Source organism: Mustela putorius, unplaced genomic scaffold (genome assembly GCF_011764305.1).
Source record: "Mustela putorius furo isolate JIRA1106 unplaced genomic scaffold, ASM1176430v1.1 tig00000487_pilon_pilon_pilon, whole genome shotgun sequence".
Classification (NCBI taxonomy): domain Eukaryota; kingdom Metazoa; phylum Chordata; class Mammalia; order Carnivora; family Mustelidae; genus Mustela; species Mustela putorius.
Window position 1 is genome coordinate 9,338,768 of NW_025421399.1, and position 19,350 is coordinate 9,358,117.

General features: G+C 51.3%; 1 protein-coding gene across 2 annotated transcripts in view; it reads right to left on the minus strand.

The window, feature by feature from the left end:
* Positions 1-12,603: 12,603 nt before the first annotated feature.
* Positions 12,604-19,350, minus strand: part of RGS9 (regulator of G protein signaling 9) — a 64,850-nt gene continuing 58,103 nt past the window's right edge. For both annotated transcript variants that reach the window (XM_004749103.3, XM_004749102.3), the window contains exons 18-19: positions 14,601-15,079; positions 12,604-13,015 (exon numbers count right to left, since the gene is read on the minus strand). In XM_004749103.3, coding sequence (XP_004749160.1) covers positions 12,865-13,015; positions 14,601-15,079 — 630 coding nt within the window. In that variant the 3' untranslated portion in view covers positions 12,604-12,864. The remainder of the gene's footprint in view (positions 13,016-14,600; positions 15,080-19,350) is intronic.

Genomic DNA, 19,350 nt, shown 5'->3' on the forward strand with positions numbered 1-19,350 from the left:
CAGTGGCATGATTCTCCCCACTTTGAATCTCTGTATTCTCTAAGCCATTGACCACATCCTGCTTTGTACTCTTTGAATGCATGTCTTAGTGCCCTCATAGCTTGAAAAGTTCTTGAGCGCGGAAGCCATGTGACCATCCTTGTATCCCCCAGTGACAACCACACAGTAAGTCCTCCTAACGGGTGTTGAATGAATCCTTAAAATGTCGATGTTGCTGAGACTCCCTGAGCCAGGCCACATCTACCTCTTCCTCCGCTCTGCTATGAAAAACACACGCACATCATCATGTTTGTGCTTTCCTCTCAAGTCAAGGAGGGCATGGGCATCCTTTCAGTACAGACCCATCCAACTGCTCTCTCTTCAGACCAGAGATCTCTTGCCCTGAGGGTTTCGAGCCAACTCCCCCAGACCAGAATCTCAGTCTCAAAGCTTAGCCGACTTCTGAGAGCCTTGTTCTCGGTCTTCCTGTCCCCAGCTTTCTGCTTCTGGGACAATCCCCAGGCCCAGGAGCAAAGCCAAAGTTTGACCCCAAGGCAGTGTCCCCTCAGAACAGCTTAAGAGCAAAAAAGAAACTCTGCCTTCCCTGAGATCAAAGCTCTGTGCAGCCGGATCACCCGTGGCCTAACGCCATGCTGCTATGGCAACGTGAATTTTAAGCAGTCATCTGCAGAACCTGCTCTTCTAGTTCCCCAAGCCTGGAGCCAGCCTCTCCAGGACCAGACTCCCCACAATGAGGGTCCAGAATGCACCTGAGGGACCTGAGTCATTGGGGTGGGGGGTAGCGTCAGGACAGTCTCAGCCAGTAGCAGACATCCTGACACATGATATGGGGAGAGAAGGGGGTGGTCACATTTATGCCTCCAGAAATAGAGTACATTGCTGGGGAAGCCATGGGCGGCACCAGCAGCCTCAAGGACTCAAGCCTAACACGGAAGCTCTATATAGACAGCTCCTTGCTTCTCTCCCTTCCAAGAACCCATGCTCCTCTCTGCCTTTTGCATCCACACAAAGATGACTGAAGTGCTACCCAATCCTGAAGACGTCACCGTCTCTCAGGAAGATAATCACATACTGAAACAACACAAAATATATTGCAACTGAGGTCATCACAAAGATTCCCTCACTTCCCATAAAACTGCATACCAGACACGAACCCATAACGGGGGCACCAAACAGACAGCCAAAACCCTGGCAAGGCTGGGATGTCCCAGAGGACAGGCAGGGAGGCTGTGGTTGTCCCCACTGTCCCGTCTTCCCAGGGAGACAGCAGCCCCTGACATTCTCAGCTTCGAGCACTGGGCTCTAGAAGAATGTGTTTGACTCCCTGTGGCCTCACGGCCAACCGAGTAAACACCAGCACAGACAGGATCACAGTGCCAATATCAGCTCTCTCAGGAAACGATTGCCCTCGTACATTCATGTTGGTAGAAATCTAAATGCATATAGACTTCTAAAACAGCAATCTGGCATGGTGGATTGGTCTGTGACATAAGCACGCATTTTAACCCAGCGATTGCCTCTTGTTCACTTTTGTCCCAGGAATACACATGGTGTTCATGACAACACTGTTGTCATGAAAAATTGGAAACAACTTAATACTCACTTATAGAATAATCAAGGCATGTTGTAAGCATAATGTATTAGCTTCCCAGAGCTCCTATAACAAAGGACCCCAAACTGGGTGGCTTAAAAGAACAGGAAAGTATTCTCTCCCACTTCAGGGAGCCAGAAGTCCAAGGTGTTGGCAGGGTCGAGCCCCCTCTGAAGGATCTAGGGGTGGCTCCTTCCGTGCCCCTTCCAGCTTCTGGTGGGCCCAGCAACTCTCAGCAATCCCCAGCTTAAGCCACACCGGTCCCATCTGTGCCTGTCTTCACACGGCAGCATGTGTCCCCATGTGTCATCTCCTCTTATTAGAAGGATTCCGGTCATTGGATTCAGGGCCCACCCTAATCCAGTATGACTAATATTTCAGTAAAGTTACCAGTAGGGATATTTTTTGGGGGGGAAAAAAAAAAGACACTAAAAATCTCAGACCAGTAACTCCCATGAAGTCATTGACTTTTCATCCTATTTCAACAAAAATACTAGAGATGTAAAAAAAAAAAAAAGTAGTAAAAAGGTCACTGATTCACAATATTAGCCTTAATTTACAAATTGAGATATACGTGAGCATTTGTTGAATAATCAGGAGATGTTTATCTTAATAGATGATCCAATATCTTCAACACCCCGCTTCCCAAACTGAGTTAGACACTGCCTTGGGCTCTGGACAAAGATCAGGCTGTGGCTATGACTCCTGCCTTTTAGAGTTCCTATTGTTGACATTTATTAGGATGAGAGAAATGAGCCATATAAATAAAATTCAATGACAACCGTGACATAGTGACAGAGGCATGCCCTCCAGTAATCTAGAGGCTTGGCCAAAAATCCCATGAGTGCCACGTTACTACAATGTTTCAAAATCTCCTTGCCTTGAAGCCAAAGGAGAATGAGAAAGCATTGAGGACTGGCCCAGGGAAGGACCAGAGCTGGGGGTCTATAGGAAAGCAGAGAACTCAGCAATCTAGGTTGTTCTGATGTCTAAGTAACACACACAATGGAAGTTACTCATGTGGGTCAGGTTCTTGGACCCAACTAGGGTCAAAGCTCATTGTCCTCTTGGGGTGCATAGCCATGTTTCTCTGCTGGCTGAAATACATTCTGCTCCTTCCTTGCTCCTTGGGTCTCCAGGAGCTGGATCCCAGAAGATATTTTATCTCAGCTTCTTACTGAGATGGATGTCTCCTTCATTCTGCACCCTCTTGTTTCAAATGGGTAACACCTCACCATGTTCTGTTGCATTTAATTGGAGGTGAGTGTTCTGAGATTATTTTTGTATATTCCTGGCCTTTCCTACTACATGTTCCTCACGGGAACTAAAACTTTCCACACACTAGCCCAACATATACACAGAGCCACATTCTGGAGCCAACAAGACTTTCTAGAGGTTCTTTTTTGCTTCAGTACCACCTCGTATATAAAAATAGCAAATATTCATCAAGCACTGATCTGAGCTTTTTACACAAATTAGCTCATAATCTTCACGTCCTTGTACAAGGCAGGTATTACCCTGATTTAAATTTTATGTGAGAGAACTGCGGCTTGGAGGGCTTTAATAAAATGCTTAGGTCACTCGGCTAGGAGAGAGTGGGACCTGGATCTTTCCTGCAGCAGACGAGAGCAGTACACACCAGGCAGTGTGCTGCTAGCTGTCATGCTCTTATACCCCTGCCAATGCAGTGTACTCTAACTCTTAACTTAAAAGGATGCTTTCCAACTCAACTATGAATCCTTGAGAACAAGACTTAACTTCAGTCATGAGAGCATATAAAGTATCTAGTAGGCACTTGGTGAAACTTGGATGGATAGCTGGATGGATGGATGGATAGATGGATGGAAGGAAGGATGGATAGAAATGTTAGAAGAAAAAGTTTTTCCCTCTACCAACTTCTGTTCAGGGATTGAGGGGGTCCTGAAAATTAACTGACAAAAGAAAGACTAAAAGATTAACAGAGATTAAGCCTCAGATTAACAGAGAAAAAACAAAGTTTATTAATATGCATGAGAGCACACAAAGAAATGGCTCCTGGGGCACCTGGGTGGCTTAGTTGGTTAAGTGGCCAACTCTTGACTTCTGCTCAGGTCATGATCTCAGGATGATGGTGAGGTCGAGCCCTGCGTTGGGCTCTGCACTCAGTGGGGAGTCTGCTTCTCTCCTTCTCTCTCACTCTCTGCCCCTCCCCTCAACACATGGCTCATGTGTTCTCTCTCTCTGTCTCTTAAAATAAATAAATAAATCTTTAAAAAAAGAAAAAAGGAAATGTCTCCTCGAAGAGCTAAAAGTTAAGGGTTTATATATCATCCTAATAGGAAGAGAGGCTAGCATTTCAAGGAAAAGCAAATGGTGGGAAATGAGAGACAAGCAGGGAAAAACCAGCAAAAAGAATGAAAGGCATAGAAAATTTTTATGAGGTTTTGTTATGTAATTTCTCATTCAGGTACAAGAGGTCCATCTCTTCTCTAACTGTAAACCTCCTGGAGAGGGGATTTATGGAGAGCATATTTTTGAGAAGCATTGTTTAAGTCAGGAAGAAAGAGGTTTAGATATTTTTTTCTCTGCGTTTGCTGTTTGTTTAGATGTTTTCTAAGTTGAGCTTCGTACCACATCAGCTGTCTTAATGGATCCCATCAGTTGGATGGATGGATTGATGGATGGATGGATGGATGGATGGATGGATGGAATGTTGAAGGCAGATAGTATAGACTCATTTGTGTGTTTATGATGGAAAGTGAAGAAGCATCTCATGGCAGAGTCACAACCAGAGTCAACCTCATAAGACATTCACTGACTGTAAATCTCTATGCCCCTAAATTATTTCCACAGCATGTTTGGGGCTTACCATCCTAAGTTTGGAGATGCATTTCCTTGAACCAGAGGTCCCTGTGAAAATGGTGCTACAAGGAAGAGGGAAATATACACACACATATATGGAATATATGTATATAATAATAGGAGAGAGATAGATGGCTGTACGGCTGTGTTGTGGTAAAAAGAAAGGCCCTGGGTGGGCTTCTAGTCCCAGCAAGAGGAAAGCTGAGCTAATGTGGACTCCCCTCTGTTATAAAATGTGGTAAACATATTGAATGAAGATAGAAATGACAAAGGCCCTGAAGGAGAGCACTAGGGGCTGCTGGGGACCCAAAGACTTAGATGACTTGACCTAAGGCTGCTTCTTCAAGCCGGGATACCAGAAGGGCTGCTCAGGCCAGGAAAAGGGACTCAGAAAAAAGGAGGGACTTCTGTCCCAGGTATAACAAACATATAATAGGAGCTGCCAAAAGAGAAACAGAGAGAATGGGGAGGAAGGAGAAACATTCGAACAGACAATGGGTGAGAATTTTGATATTGAAAACCAGACCTGAGTCCTCAGACCAAGGAAGAACCACCAGAGCGGGATACCCACAAGCACAGCCATTCCTAGATGTGCTACAGGAGAACTACAAACACTCAAGACAAAGACCAATGCTCAGAAACAAAGTGGAAAAGAAAATCTATAAAATGACAGCGATTGGATGTCTCATCAGCAGCAAGACCAGGCAACAGATGATGACATAATTTCTGAAGGGCAGAGGGAATATATTACTCTTAACCACTCATTCTTTTTTTTTTTTTTTTAAATAAGTTCTATGCCCAGTGTGGGGCTTGAACTCACAACCCGGAGACCAAGAATCACGTGATCCACTGACTGAGCCAGCCATGTACCCCTCAACCTATCCTTCTTTATTCAGACAACCCCCCCTTTAATGGTAATGAGAAAGAGAAGAATAGGGCACATTTCCAAGCAGAAAACTCAGTTTGCTTCTCCAAGCCATCAATGAAAGAATCACTCAAGATGCACCTCAGTACAAAGAAAACAGGACTTGAAAGGAAAAAGTAGGGTACTAGGGGCAGAGGTGAGCGAAGAGCTCGGTACACGTAGAGCTGAAGCTAAGTAAGCACTGACTGCAAAACACAATGGTAACAATCACAATGACTCATTTTTCAAAAAACCATAATGAAACTCACAACATAGAACAAAGGTTGGCAAGCTTTGACCCTTGAGCTAAATCTCCTCAGCAGCCCGTTTTCCTATGGCCCTCGTGGTAGGAACACTGTTTATATTTTTTTTATTGTGGTAAAATACACACGACATAAACATTACCACTTTAACCATTTGTAAGTGTACCGTTCGGAGGCGGGAAGTACATCCACATTGTTAGGCACCTGTTACCACCGCCCGTCTCCGTGGCTTTCTCAGCTTCCCAAACTGAAGCTTTGTTAAACAATGATTGTTTAATAATGGGAGGTGAGGAAGCAATAACTTCCCATTCCCTCCTCCCCCAGCCGCTGGCAAACCTGTTCTACTTTCCGTTTTTGTGACTCTGACTCCTCTGGGGACCTCATGTAAGTGGAATCATATGGTCTTTTTTTTCTTGCTGGATCATAGGGTGATTCTGGTTTTAACTTTTTGTGGAACCACCATACTGTTTTCCACGATGGTTGTTCCATTTTTTTAAAAAGATTTAAAAAATTTATTTGGCACAGAGAGCAAGCAAAAGCATGTGCACAAGCAAGGGAGAGGGAGAAGCAGACTCCCCGCTGAGCAGGGAGCCTGATGTGGGGCTCGATCCCATGACCTTGAGATCATGACCTGAGCTGAAGGCAGATGCTTAACCCACTGAGCCACCCAGGCGCCCAGTGGCTGTGCTATCTTATGCTCCCCAGCAGCACACAAGGGCTCCAGCTTCTCCATGCCTTGCCAGCACTTGTGGTTTGGGGATTATCTGATAGTAGCTACCCTAACTGATACGAAGTAGTAAATCACTGTGGTCTTAATTTGCATTCACATACAGAATTGTGATATTAAAACATCTTTTCATATCTTCAGTGTATATTTGCATATCTTCTTTGGAGAAATACCTATGCAAATACTTCACTCATTTTTTTATTGGGTTGTAGGCATTTCTGTGGTTGAGCTGTAGGAGTTCTTCATATATTCTGGATATTAAGCCCTTGTCAGGTATAGGAAGGTTTTACTTTTTTTTTTTTTTTTTTAAGTAGGATCCATGCCCAGTATGGAGCCCAATACAGGGCCTGAACTCAAGACACTGAAATCGAGACCTGAGTTGAGATCAAAAGTCAGACACTCAACCAACTGAGCCATCCAGGTGTTCCAATATTTTATTTTATTTTATTTTATTTTATTTTATTTTTCTAAAAGAAGAATATGTGACAGAAATCAACTATAACTTGCAAGGTCTAAAATATTTGATGACTGAGATATTTACTGAAAAAAAGTGCTGACAGATGCCGTGATTTTTTAAAAACATCACAAGTAATTAGGGCAAAATGTAGACATGAGTTAATTCTAGGCATATTTTTAATTCCAAAATTTAAATAAAATGCACACACGCAGAAAATCCAGTGCACTAGGCATCCATGGTAGTGATCCTACCACTGTAAGTGGGAAATCTCATCTTCAAATGAGGGCAGTGGTACTGTCCCCCGGTGGTGCTGTAGTGAGGATTGAATTCAAGCAGGAACTCACGGGACGAGTCTTTAAATGTCACCTTGAGCCGGGGCCATCCAGATCCCGAACTCCCTTAGAGAGCTTCGGGACAGGAGAGCTTGGTGGCTTCCTCTGGGCCGAGAAGGAGGAACAGGGGTTACCAAAGCTGACTGGCAGATGGACAAAGAAGAGGGATTTCTTTCTGAAGGCTCCAAGAAGAGATCCACTGTACATGTGCTGGGACCAGTCTGGAGCTTGGCCTTGACCCTGTCCATTGAACCTCACTGCACCCCAGCCATCTCGTCTAACACACTGTGTCCACCTCTCCCTGAATGTTTGGGTCAAAGAGACAGGCGTTCTCCATAAACATCCAGCTTCTCAAGAACATTCCTAGGTGCTCTCCATGTGTGCCTTGGTCTCCAAGTTCACTGCCAAGTGACTGTGGTGCTGGGTGTGCGCAGTGTGGTGTCTGCAGCCGGCGCCAGCCCCCAACCCACGGCATGCCCTGTGTGCCCCACACAGATCGTCCACACACCACGGCCCACGGTATACACACGTGATCCCACCCGTGTGAACACACACACCTCTGTGCACGTGGCAGGACTCCACCCCTCCTTGGACATGAATGGATGCTGATACCCCAACGGCTAATCCCTACTACACCCCTCCTACTCACAGGGACCTTAGACTACCCTTGTTAGACTGGGTGAGAAGCAAATGAACCTGTTCCTCCCTCGGTCCCCTGTCATATGGCCACACATAGTTCACTCCCATCAGCAGAGAGGTTGAAAAGCTTGTTTTTGGATACCATGTATTTGCCCTAAATACCGCCATGCTCCAGCCCCTCTGGCTGTCCCAGGCCTCCAGCCTCCCCTGCTTAACAGAGGGCCTGACAGATCACTGGGGCCGGGAAGTGGACCCTGAATGAGGCCCTGTCAGCTCCCAGTCCTAGGGGACAGAGATTTGCACAGAGGAAGCCCTCAAAAAGTAGAATTCTATCACCGATCTGTGAGCGGATGAGAGAGGCTCTTTCTGTGGGACTTTTCTGCAGAATCACAACCCTCACCCAAGTCCAGTAGGAAGAGAGCAACAGCCCCTTGTCCCCACCAGAGCACAGCAGCCAGGAGAACCTTGTCTGGTATGGGATAGAGGTGGGGGCACAGCCAAGAGCAGTGAGCAAGAAGCTTCTCTGGCAAAGTCCCCGCCTCCACCAGTTCCAGGGGCTCTGGCGTGGGGACAGGAAAACAGAACTCAGAGGGGAGGCCCGGCCCCTCTCGCTGCGCCCCAGCACCCCCTACCAATCTGCACCTCTCTCTAAGTCCCCTCCAAGCCTCCAGAGCTGGGCTCTGAATTCCTATGGAGAAATCCTAGCCTCCTCTCTTTGGGGATCTGTGAGCTGCGGACTCCCTCTTCTGGTGAAGCATGAGGAGCCGATGCCCAGAGCAGCGGGGCTGGGCCTCTGAGGCTGACAGGAGTGGAGACCCTGTGTCCCCTCCACCTCCCCTGCTCACCTTCTCCACACCCAGGGACCCTGCAGTATTTGGCTGGCACAGTCTCCTTAAATATTTCTTCTTTTCTTTCCTGGAAAAAAACAAGGGGCAGCACTGTCTCCTCTCAGTTTCAATGAATTCACAGCTTCAAATAAGCCATCAAGAGTCCCCTCCCCAGAAGGCAAAGGCACAACCACCTTAGCACTTAGCAAAGACATTGCTCTGCTCATAGCTTTTCAAGAGAAAGAAAATGAGTGCCCTCGTGACACTGGGACAAACATACCAGAATGTTAAAATAGGAGTTATTCTGTCTCCATTTCTGCTGTGGCCAGAGAGGCCAAGAAGAAAACAGTAGGTGCCAAGCACTGGCCAACCAGATCCAAACACGTGGACATGACTAGCACAGGGGGTGGTCCAAAGTCATTCTCGCAAACCCTTTCACTGGGATGAGGGTGCTTGCCTCTCTATTAAGCTAAGAAAGGAGTTTTACGAGTCACTCAGAGGACTTACTTGTGCAGAGTGAGAGGGAGGGAACCAGAAAAAAGCTGAGCTCAGGTAGAGCCGTGCAGCAGAGAGGGGAGAAATGGGGCAGGGCTGCCGGGCAGAGGCAAGGATGCTAGAGTCTGAAGGATCTGGACAGCAGGAAGCTGGTGCGTAGACATTTGACTCTTGCCCCAGCATCCAGGGGTGTGATCACAGCTGAGATGTGGACCGTGGGATGAATTTCTCACGCAGCCAGCTGGAGGAGACTCGTGGTCCCTTCTGACCAAGGAGGCTGAGACCAGAAGATCCCAAGAATCCAGGAAAACCCCAGCTACGGAAGACCCCGCAGGGGGATCCCAGCAACGGTCATGACCGATGATGCTTTTGTGACCGCCAGCTAAGAACTTTCTGGCTCACCAGCCCACCCCTCCAGGAGCCACAGGCTACATGGTGAGTGAGTGGGGAAGAAGGAAAGCGGAGGAGCGACACAGGAAAGAGAGAAGAAGCACACTCCCTTCCTCAGTCTGGCTCCGTTCAAGCTGGAGGAGGGAAGGAGCTTTACCTTGGGATGAAGTTCTGAGTTTCGCTCATGACGCTGACGTCTGAATGGCACACGGACAGAGCTACATTGTCACTGACGGTGCTTGGAGGATTTATTAACCAAAAGCGACCAGGAAAGTTATGGGACGCGCCAGAGCTTTCATCCAGGGCTGGAAAACCAAACTCACTCAACAGCGTAGGTCTACAGGGAGAGGAGGGTGGGGAGAGCTGGTGGATAAAGTTGTTCCTTCTTCCACCCTATAAAGTTCTGAACAGGCAAAAAGTTTCATAGGTATCATTGCATTTTGTGTGACTTCAAATAACCCTATGGAGGTGGTCCAGTGAGCAGCCCCCAGCTCGCTGGTCAAGGAATCAAGGAGCTGTCCCACGCTGGGAAGGGGCCGGGCAGGACTCGAGTATCCTGTAGTCCTGCGTCTGCCGGTGACCCGTGGATCTGACTTCCCCGGCTTGCCTCTGAGCGATAAGGGAACCCCAGGAGAGAATCGGCTGTGCTTCTCGCCCCTCCCCTGGTGTTTGGTTTTCATCTGGATGAAGGCAGAGCCGCCCAGCCATGAAGAGAGCGGGGCTGCATTTTGTAGATATTGAACAAAGATTTGGCCTAACCTAACTGGAGGCTACATTTCCCAGCATCCTTTTGGCTAGGTGTGGCCATGTGAACAAGCACAGACCAACGGATGGCCAGTGGAAATGGCAGCTGCTACTTCTAGGTCGTGAACTCAAGGCCCCTCTACGTTCTCCTTTCCTGCTGTCTCTCTGAGCGTGAACATGGACGTGGGGGTGGGGAACCAGCTTCAATCACTACCCCAGGCTGGTGGTTCTCGAGCTTGTCTGGACATGGGAATCATCTGGGTAAGTGTCTTCAAAAATCCCCATGCCAGGGCTCCACCTCCAGAGACCCTGACTTGATTGGACTGGGCGTGGCCTAAGCATCGAGATCTTTCAAGGTTCCAGCAGATTCTAACATCCAGACAAGGTGGAGAATGATCGTGCCAGTGACTAGGGGATGGATGGAGCCCTTAGATCTCTTCTCTTCCCTGGAATCCACTTACCATTGTCTGCCTCCCCGCTTTGGGCAATGATGTCACAGAGTCAAAAACTCCTTCATGTTCGAATCTCTTCCTTCCTTCCTTCTGGGTCTCTCGGTTACTGCCCTTGAGTCTGGACCTCACCTAATCCAACCAGCAAATGCTGTAGCCTTCAGTATTTGGTGCTGAAGATTCGGGTGGGCTTGGTTTCTCTTTAGGTCCCTGGGGGCTCAGGAGCGGAGCCCCATAGCTGTAGGATACGAGTCTGGGCATGCCGGCCGCTGGTAGATGAAAGATCTGGATTGCTTTGCCTGTGATCTCGTGTTGGACCAGCTTTGCAAATAAAGACACCAAATGATCAACCTACTCGCCTTCCAAGAAAGATCCAGCCCAGTCTCTGTATTCTCTGGAAGAAGTTTCCTGACCCCTGAATGAGTGACTCTTGAGCCTCCAAGAGTGGATTCCATAGAATGTAAAACGAGATGCTCCCTCCGTACGAAATCATCTGTGTTTCCTGGCATGGTCGGCAAGCCCAGGTGTGAGCCGTGCACCTCGTCACCATTCAGGCTCCGTATCAGGACGGGTGACTCAGTAGCCCCAGGGCGCATGGGCTCAATAAGGTAAGTGTCCAACATTCAAAGTAAGTGAGGAGCTCTCGTCTACTGATCGAAATCTGATGAAGCCAAGGACTAAGGGGAGGGGCACAACCAGCTGTTTGGCAACACACTTGAATTTTTTTTCCTGTGACAACTTTCCATGCAACTTTTAAGAAAGGTTTTCTGGTTTTGATTTTGTTTTGTTTTATCGTGTAGCCCTTAACCTCAACCCACTGTTTAATCCACTCAGAATCCAGCAGGACCCCTTCAGGTAACATATCAGGGCTTTGAGCAGAAACCAGAGACAAGAAGCACGGGGCCAGCAGCACCGGACGTAACCTGTAACCTCTGTTCTAGGAGCTCTCAGCAAGGCCACTTCATGTGCTGGGCAAGATCACCTTCTCTGGTGACGGGGTAGGACACTCACCGGTGCTCTGTGAAATCTCAGCTGCATTCCTGCCCTCTACCCCTGGATGCCAGTAGCATTCCTTGCACCCCAAAACGTCTCGAGACCCTCCTCAGTGTCCGCTAGAGGCAACGCTGTCCCTGGTTGGGAACCACCGCTCTAGACGAATTCCAGGAGGCAAGGAGTCTTACCCACAGCTGCATGCCCAGGACCTAGCATGGTGCCTGGCACCGTGGAGGGACTCAATTAATACTTGTTGAGTAAACAACCGGGAGAAAAGGGTGGGGCACCACCTCCAGGGTGCCTACCAGATTGCATGCATCGGATAGGAACATGCGTGCTCAGATCTCCTGCTGCAGGGAGCATATGGACAGATGGCCACCCGTGTGTCCTTGCCAGGGCCAGGCTTCCCCCAGGGTGTCACCAGCCAGCGACCTTGCATGTGGAAGTCCTAAGGCAGAACCATTCCTGCCAGACAGAGGACACCTCCCATGGTGACTTTGCCTCAGGGACACCCCAACAGCGTGGCTAAGACTTTCTGGGAGCTGCATTGCCCTGCCTGCTCCCCCAGAGGCCAGCCCCGCACATGCTCTGAAGGTCCTCACCCCCTTCTGCGGCTTCCGTTCCTCATGCGTCACAGGTGTTTCCCCCAGTCCATCCCCATCTCATCCCATCTCGTCTCTACTTCTTGGCGGATCTGAAACAACACACCAGGCATTCTAGAAAGATGCCTTTCCCCAGCACCCCCTTTCCTGAATGGTGTCCCACTCTAGGGAGCTCTGCTGATATAAGAGTGTCAAGCGCAAACCCATGCAGACAGGGAAGGAGTTCTTGACAGTGAATGTCCCTTTGTCCCTAAAACCAAAGCAGAAATGAGTTTAACACATTAACTCATAAGTAGTAGCTCCTAACTAACTAATAAAACCAGACACACACTAACACTCCCATCCAAGAGACCCTTACAAGTTAACCTTTTATCGGTTTTAAGGCAGCAAGTAAAGTCCTTTCTTCTGCCCAAGGGAGGGAAGGTCAGGAAGAAGGGTAGGAATTGGCCATCGGGACCCCAGCCAGCGCACACGTCCCCGTAACCCCACCCATCTTGTCTCTCCGGCCCCCAAATGTGATCGCAATGCACTTCGGTTCGAGGGCAAGCGTGCCCATGGTCCCATCTGGCGGGGTCTGCCGGGAGCGTCTTCTTGGTCCGGGACCCCTGGCTCAGCTGGCTTTCCCCTGGGCCAGGCTCTCCCAGGGGCAGATGACCTCCTTCTCTATGGCCTGGTCACCCGAGTCTCCTGTCCCGCCGTCCTCCGGGTCCATCAGGCAGGCTCCGCTCCGCGCAGGCACGTCCACTTTGATCTGGAAAAAGCTTCAGGCACAAAAAGAAAGCAAGTGCATAGGGACAGGAAGGACACCAAGTCCTCGCTTTGCTCACATCCCCGGAGAAGGGTGACACGCAGGTGTATTTGCCAAAAGCTTGGGGTGCAGCAAATGGCTCAAGGGATCTCCTTTACTGGCGGAGGCAAGGGACTCCTATTTTCCTGCTGAATTAAGGCTGAGTCAAAAGATGCTTTAGCTTCTTTTTTGAGGGCCTTGAATTCTTGTGGTTTGGGGGAGTTCAGGAGGTCCCAGGAGGGCATTCCTGCACAGAATCCTCAGTCTAGCTAGACTGGTGGTGACACCTGAGCAAAGAGCCTCTTAAAAGCCCCAAGTCTGTGTGTGTGGCGTGGCAGTGGCCACAAAGCTAGAACATTCCCCAAGCAGGGTTAGTTGGGAAGAATCGATAGACGGGCTCACCCTCGATCCTCACCCCCCTCCCACCTGCCCGGACTGACAGAGGCAGCAGAGAGGCAACCACCTCTGCCCCCTGTGATCCCCCAAGTACACTTGGAGGCAGAGGTCGGGGACACAACCGAGACCTCTGCGGGGAGCTTTCCTTTCCCACGCCAGGCGAGGCCAAACACAGGCGCAGGTTTCTTGATGCAGGGATACCCCTGACCGTCTCCCCAAAACCAAATAAAGGTGGGGGCTGATTCTCAGTTTTGCTTGGTCTGTAACTTTCCTTTCTGCCACTGGTCCGGGAGCAATCGGGCACCCCCTCAGAGAGTTCTGCACCCCAAAAGGTGCCTTAGCACACGTGGGGTTCACGGAGATCAGGAGATCTTGGAAATGGAGTCGAGAGGGGTCACCTCTCAGAAGAGACTGGGCACAGCGGTTTTCACAGAAACGACCGCGGAAGCAGGGATCCCTGCCTGCCCCTCTGGGAGCCTGCCGGGGGATGCAGGGGTGGGGGTGGTGAGGCGAGGGCACCTCAGACAGGGACGGGACCCAAGTCCCCACCCCCTGTGGTTCCCACAGCCAACACTGACCCTTCCTGCCCTTTATTAAAGGTGCAATGGGTTCGATCGATTAACGTTCAGGTGGTGGGGCAGGGTGTGGGCGGCCCGGAATGGGGAACAAGATGGAAAGGAAAGACACCTGTTCCTTTTCTTTCCCAGGAAGCAGGGAAGACAACGCTAAGTTTCTGGAAACTGTCCAGCGGGCAAACAGCCCGCTCTCACGTCTGCTAGCCTAGCAGCCTCGTTACTCAACCCACCAGCCCCCAGTTCCACACCATGGTCAAGCCCCAGCGCCCCAGCACCCGCCACAGACATACACGCACACTCACGTGCCCACCGACAGATGTGCACACACACACGTGCTCACACAGGCAACTGTGGAAACGTGCATGCATACACAAAGAGATCTGTGGACGCTTACACACAGGCAAGTGTGCACGTAGACACGCAGGCAAATGTGCAAACGTGCACACATACAGATGTGTGCAAATGTGCATGCTCACACACAAATGTGCGTGCGCGCACCGTCACAGACGTGCACACATGCATGCATAGAGACATGTTTGCACACTCACACACGCACACACACGCAGCGTGATCCCTTCTGGTGCTTACTTCGCTACTCTCCTGGATTTCAGCCGTGGCAGCTGCTGGCCCACATCCCCCAGGGGCTGCACCTTCCCGTGGGACACAGGGGGGCACTTGGGAGAGAGCCTGGCAAAGACGGGGGAGGCTAGACAGCCCCGTCTCAGAAACCTGCTGAAGGACAGAGCCACGCGGGCCTTGGGCGGGGCCTTGGGCTGGGGCCGGGGCCAGGGGTTCTCGGCGGCGCAGGCCTCCCTCATGTCCGTGTCGGAGGGCCCCGGGCAGGCACTGGATCCGCTGGCCTCGCCCTTCTGCTCCGAGCTCTCCAAGGCCACCCTAATGGGTGAGGGGCAGATGGCGCTGCTGGGCCTCCTGATGAAGCGGCTGGGTGAGGGGAAGGGCCTCCTGGGGGAGCGGCAGCACGGGGAGAAGGGACTGGAAGGAGAGGGGGGCACGCAGGTCCCGGTGTACACGGCCAGGTGAGGGCTGGGAGCAGTGTGCGGGCCCGGCTGCAGGGAATGAGAGAGAGAGCTCAGAGTGAGTGGTGTTGGCTGATGGACGGGGCCCTCTGCTAACTTAGCCCCTGGGTGCCCTGAGCACAGCCTGCTGTGTCTGCTCACTGGGGAGCTGGGAAGGGCACCCAAAGTCACCTGGGACATTGGCACAGCCCCACACAGGGCTTCTGCCAAGGGTCCTGCCCTTCCCGAGCACCGGCCTAGAGCCGGGCAGTCACATCCCATGCTGGTCTTCCTCTGCACCTGGGGTGCTGGGGTCGGCCCAGGCTGGGATTTCCAATCGCCCCTCAACTCCCCGTCCCCCAGAGAATGATGTTTAGTACCCAGCACACGCCGGGCCATCCTGCCTCTATCCTGGTACCCAGCCTGAGGACTGGAGGCATCTAGACATGGGCAACAGAGCATGGCGGTGAGACCAGAAGGCCCCTGTGTGCCCTGCTGACTCTGCCAGGCCTGAGACCACCCTCCTGGTCCTGAGCCCCGGCCCATGTCCCACTGGCCGTCCTTTGGGGAGGGCCCAGCCCCGGCACAGCCCGTGCCTCCCGCAACACTGTAGGGCGGCCAGAAATAAAGGCCGAGGTGGAGCCTGGACATGTCAGAGGAGACGGGGAGACTCTCAACTTCCCTGGGTTCCCGCGGCCCTGGAGTCCAGGAGCAAGGGGACAGGAGGGCCAGACCAGGCAGTTTCCGGCGAAGACACCCAAGGGAGCTTTGAGCTGACAACGTTAGAAATGGGATTTTCAGGGAGGCTGTCTGCTGTCCCCTTTCCTCCACAGATGGGCCTCCAAGGGCCCATCGGCCCAGTTGGCCAGGCCCCCTCCTGAAAGCCGGCTGTGGCCTTACACCACACTGAAGCCCAGCTAGAGGGTATGCGGTCCTGATGGGGAAGAGGGACCTTCTGGGACAGTTGGGCCGACACGGCCCCTGATTTCAGTGAACAGCGAACACTCTTGGAAACTGGCATGGTCACCCAGACGCCCAGTGTAGAGAAGCCCGCCTGCCCGAGGGGCCAGGGCACTGCCTTAGGGCCACAAGAGGGCAGCTCCGGGCGCTGAGCTGGAGGCTGCTGGCTTCCTTGGGATGTGGCCTGATTGCCAGGTCATCTGAGTGAGCAGATCCCAACCCGAAGAGGAAAGGGCAGGCACAGCCCAAGACAGCTTTTGGAGGAAAGGAAGGGCCAGGAGGCCACAGAAGGCTTTCCCACAGGGGCTCCGTTCTCCCCCACCAGCTCCCCGAAGCCCCAGCTCCATTCCATCCTGAAACAGCAGCTGGGGGTCGCTGATTCTGTTCCTATGCTCCAACACCCACAGGTAACAAACCAGAGCCAAGGTCCAGACCTGGGGTCCCTGGGCAGACAGAGTCATTGTAAACGGCATTGTTCATATGCAGTGAGAACTGGCAAATAGGAGGTTCTGGGCTGAGCCCTTTCCATGGTTCATTTGCACTTACTTCCGGGGACACTCGGTGAGATGCCCAACTCTCATTGCGCCCATTTTCCAGATAAGAAAACTAATGCTTCGAAAAGCAAGCCCCAAGGACAGGCCACTGGGGACAGTGGGGCGGGCTTGGAAACCAGGCTTGTGGGCTGTGGAGTTCACGGTGTAGTTCACATCGAGCTGCACCTCCCAAGGGGGGGGGGCTGCTTATCAGCCCACCTCAGGATCACCCCGGGGGTCTGCTGCAAGCGCAGGTCCCAGCCCCAGCCAGATCCACCGAAGGAGACTCTCCGTGGGTGTCACTGAGGAAAAGCATCTACCAGACACCCGAGGTCACGCTTTTGTTATCATACCCAGTGGGTTTGAGGAGCCCTGCACTGTGCTTCCAACACTGTCCTTCTATGGGGATAAGGGTCTCCACTTGGGACACAGTCTGCAGACAAGAACGTCCAACTCCTGGTTTCAGCTCAGGTCATGATCTCCGGGTCCTGGGATCGAGTCCCGCACTGGGCTCTCTGCACTGCAGGAAGCCTGCTTCTCCCTCTCCCTCTGCCCCTCCCCCTACTCACATGCTCTCTCGCCTGCTCTCTCTCCAAAGTAAGTAAATAAGTAAAATATTTTGTGAAAAAAAGAATTAACAACAAAGGGGAAAGCCTGCTCTAATGAAGGGTTCAGGAGACTAGAGTTAAGGAAAAGGAGTATGACCCTATGACTTATCAAGCATCTACTATGTGCGAGTTTATCTACGTATCTGTCACTCCCCCATTTTAGAGAACAGATGTTTGAGGCCCAGAAGGGTTCATCGCCCTCCTGAGGCTCCCACCGCCCTCGGGGACGGTGGCAGGTGGACTGCTACATGGTCCCTACATTCTGGCCCTGTCTGCCAGGGTGGGTGTGAGCTGTAAACGTCACATGACAGCCCCACGCCCTGGCCAGGCCACATGCTGTGACAGGTGACGTCAACAAAGGATCATCTGAGCGAGGTTGACTTCATCACATGAACTTCAGATCTGAGTCTAGGGGCCAGAGACAGACGTCAGAGAGGTTGGAAGCACAGCAGGAATTCAATGAAGGAGAAGTTCTCTGTTATTGGCCTGGAAGATGGGAGGGGGAAACCCGGAGAGGGGTTGGGGCAGCTTCTAGGAGCTGAGTAGAGCCGTCAGCTAACAGCAAAAACAAAAACAAAAAAAAAAAACCCACCCCCAAACTGGGTCCTTCAATCCTATAATGAGACACTGAAATCTCACCAACCATCTTAATGAACTTGGAACAGGCTCTATCCAAGAGGCCCCCGACAGGAACACAGGAGCCTGGTGTGATGGTGGGTGTGAGACCATGAGCAGAGGACCCAGCCCACCTCACTTGGCCAACCGTGAGCCTATAAACGGCGGTGCTCATGTGACTTTGTTACACAGCAATGGACAATTAACAGGGCAACTAAAGAAAATTCGACCCCAGGAGTGTGTAACCCCAGAGCCCTTGCTCTGTCTACCGATCCACATGCCATCACCTTGCGTGTGGGGCTCAGATAGGACCTGGGGTCCTGCAGAGTGGGCTGCAACACCAAAGTGGGGGAAACGGGCTTTGGCAAGAGAGAGAGAGTGGTACCCAACTCTCCTCCTTCAATAACCTGAGGACATCCCGCCTCCCGTACATTACCTGGAATCCCACTTGCTCAGAATTTGTGATGAACTCACTATCAGCCCCACTTGACAGATGAGAAAACTGAGGCTTGTGGAGATGACAGCTGGACCAAGATCGTACAGCTTATGACAGGATGTGCCATTCCATTTGCCTCCTTCCACCCCAACTCTGTGCCCTCCTCCTCCTCCCACACCTCCCTCAGCACTTTCTTTTCCAGGATGAATGACAGGACAGGTGAGGATGTAGCCACGTCCTGCTTGACTTACCTGGCCCAAGAAGGTCCTTTCTTCTGGGCAGATGGCCATAGCCCCATTGATCCTGGACCCCTTTTTTAGCCCATCGCCCCCCAGGACTCTGGCCCCTCCCACAGAGACCTAGCCCCGCCCCTCCAGCCCATGCCACACCCACTGCGGGTGCGAGGTAGCAAAGCAGCGGCATGCAAGGCACGTAGCAAAGAAATGTGACACGCAGAGACACAGTGAAGCTCTGAGAGCTCGCTTTGTTTCATCTTGTGCTGCTGTTTTATTATGCAGGGAGCCAACAGAAGGGGGAGAGGAGCATGAAATGGAGTGGGTACGTTGACACGAGAACACAATCACAGGCTTTTCAATGGAAGGCAAAGCAGGCGGTGCAAATAGATGAGATTCGTTTTCTGCCTAGAAACTAGCTGAGAATTTGCAGGAGACCTCAGAGCCACCTGGAGGCCCACGTCCCGTGAGCCACATTCGGGTTCAACACGCAGTGTACATGGCGCCCCCTCCAGTCCCTCCTTGCTCTCTCTTCCCCCACTGCCTCCAAAAGCCAATAAGCAAAGTGGGTTCCATGGAGAAAAATCCACAAGGGTGAACACATTATACCTCCTACCTACCACTTCATCTGGCACAGTCCAGCCCAAGACTGTCCCCTTACCATAGTGGTGAAGATTGGGACCAAAAGATGGACAAGTCACTGCACTGTTGCTAGTCAGCCCTTCATAGACAGAGGACATGACATCAGTGCCCACTCTTCTCCCTTCAAATATATCCTAATGGCCGCTGGAGAGCAGGGAGGGCCACACTGCAAGACTCTGAGAGAGTAGAGAAGCATGAAGGTTTGGGGAAACAAAGCTGTAAACACACCTCAGGAAATGCCCTAAATAATAAAGAATAATGAATCACTGTATGGTAGTGCACTGACAGATGCGAG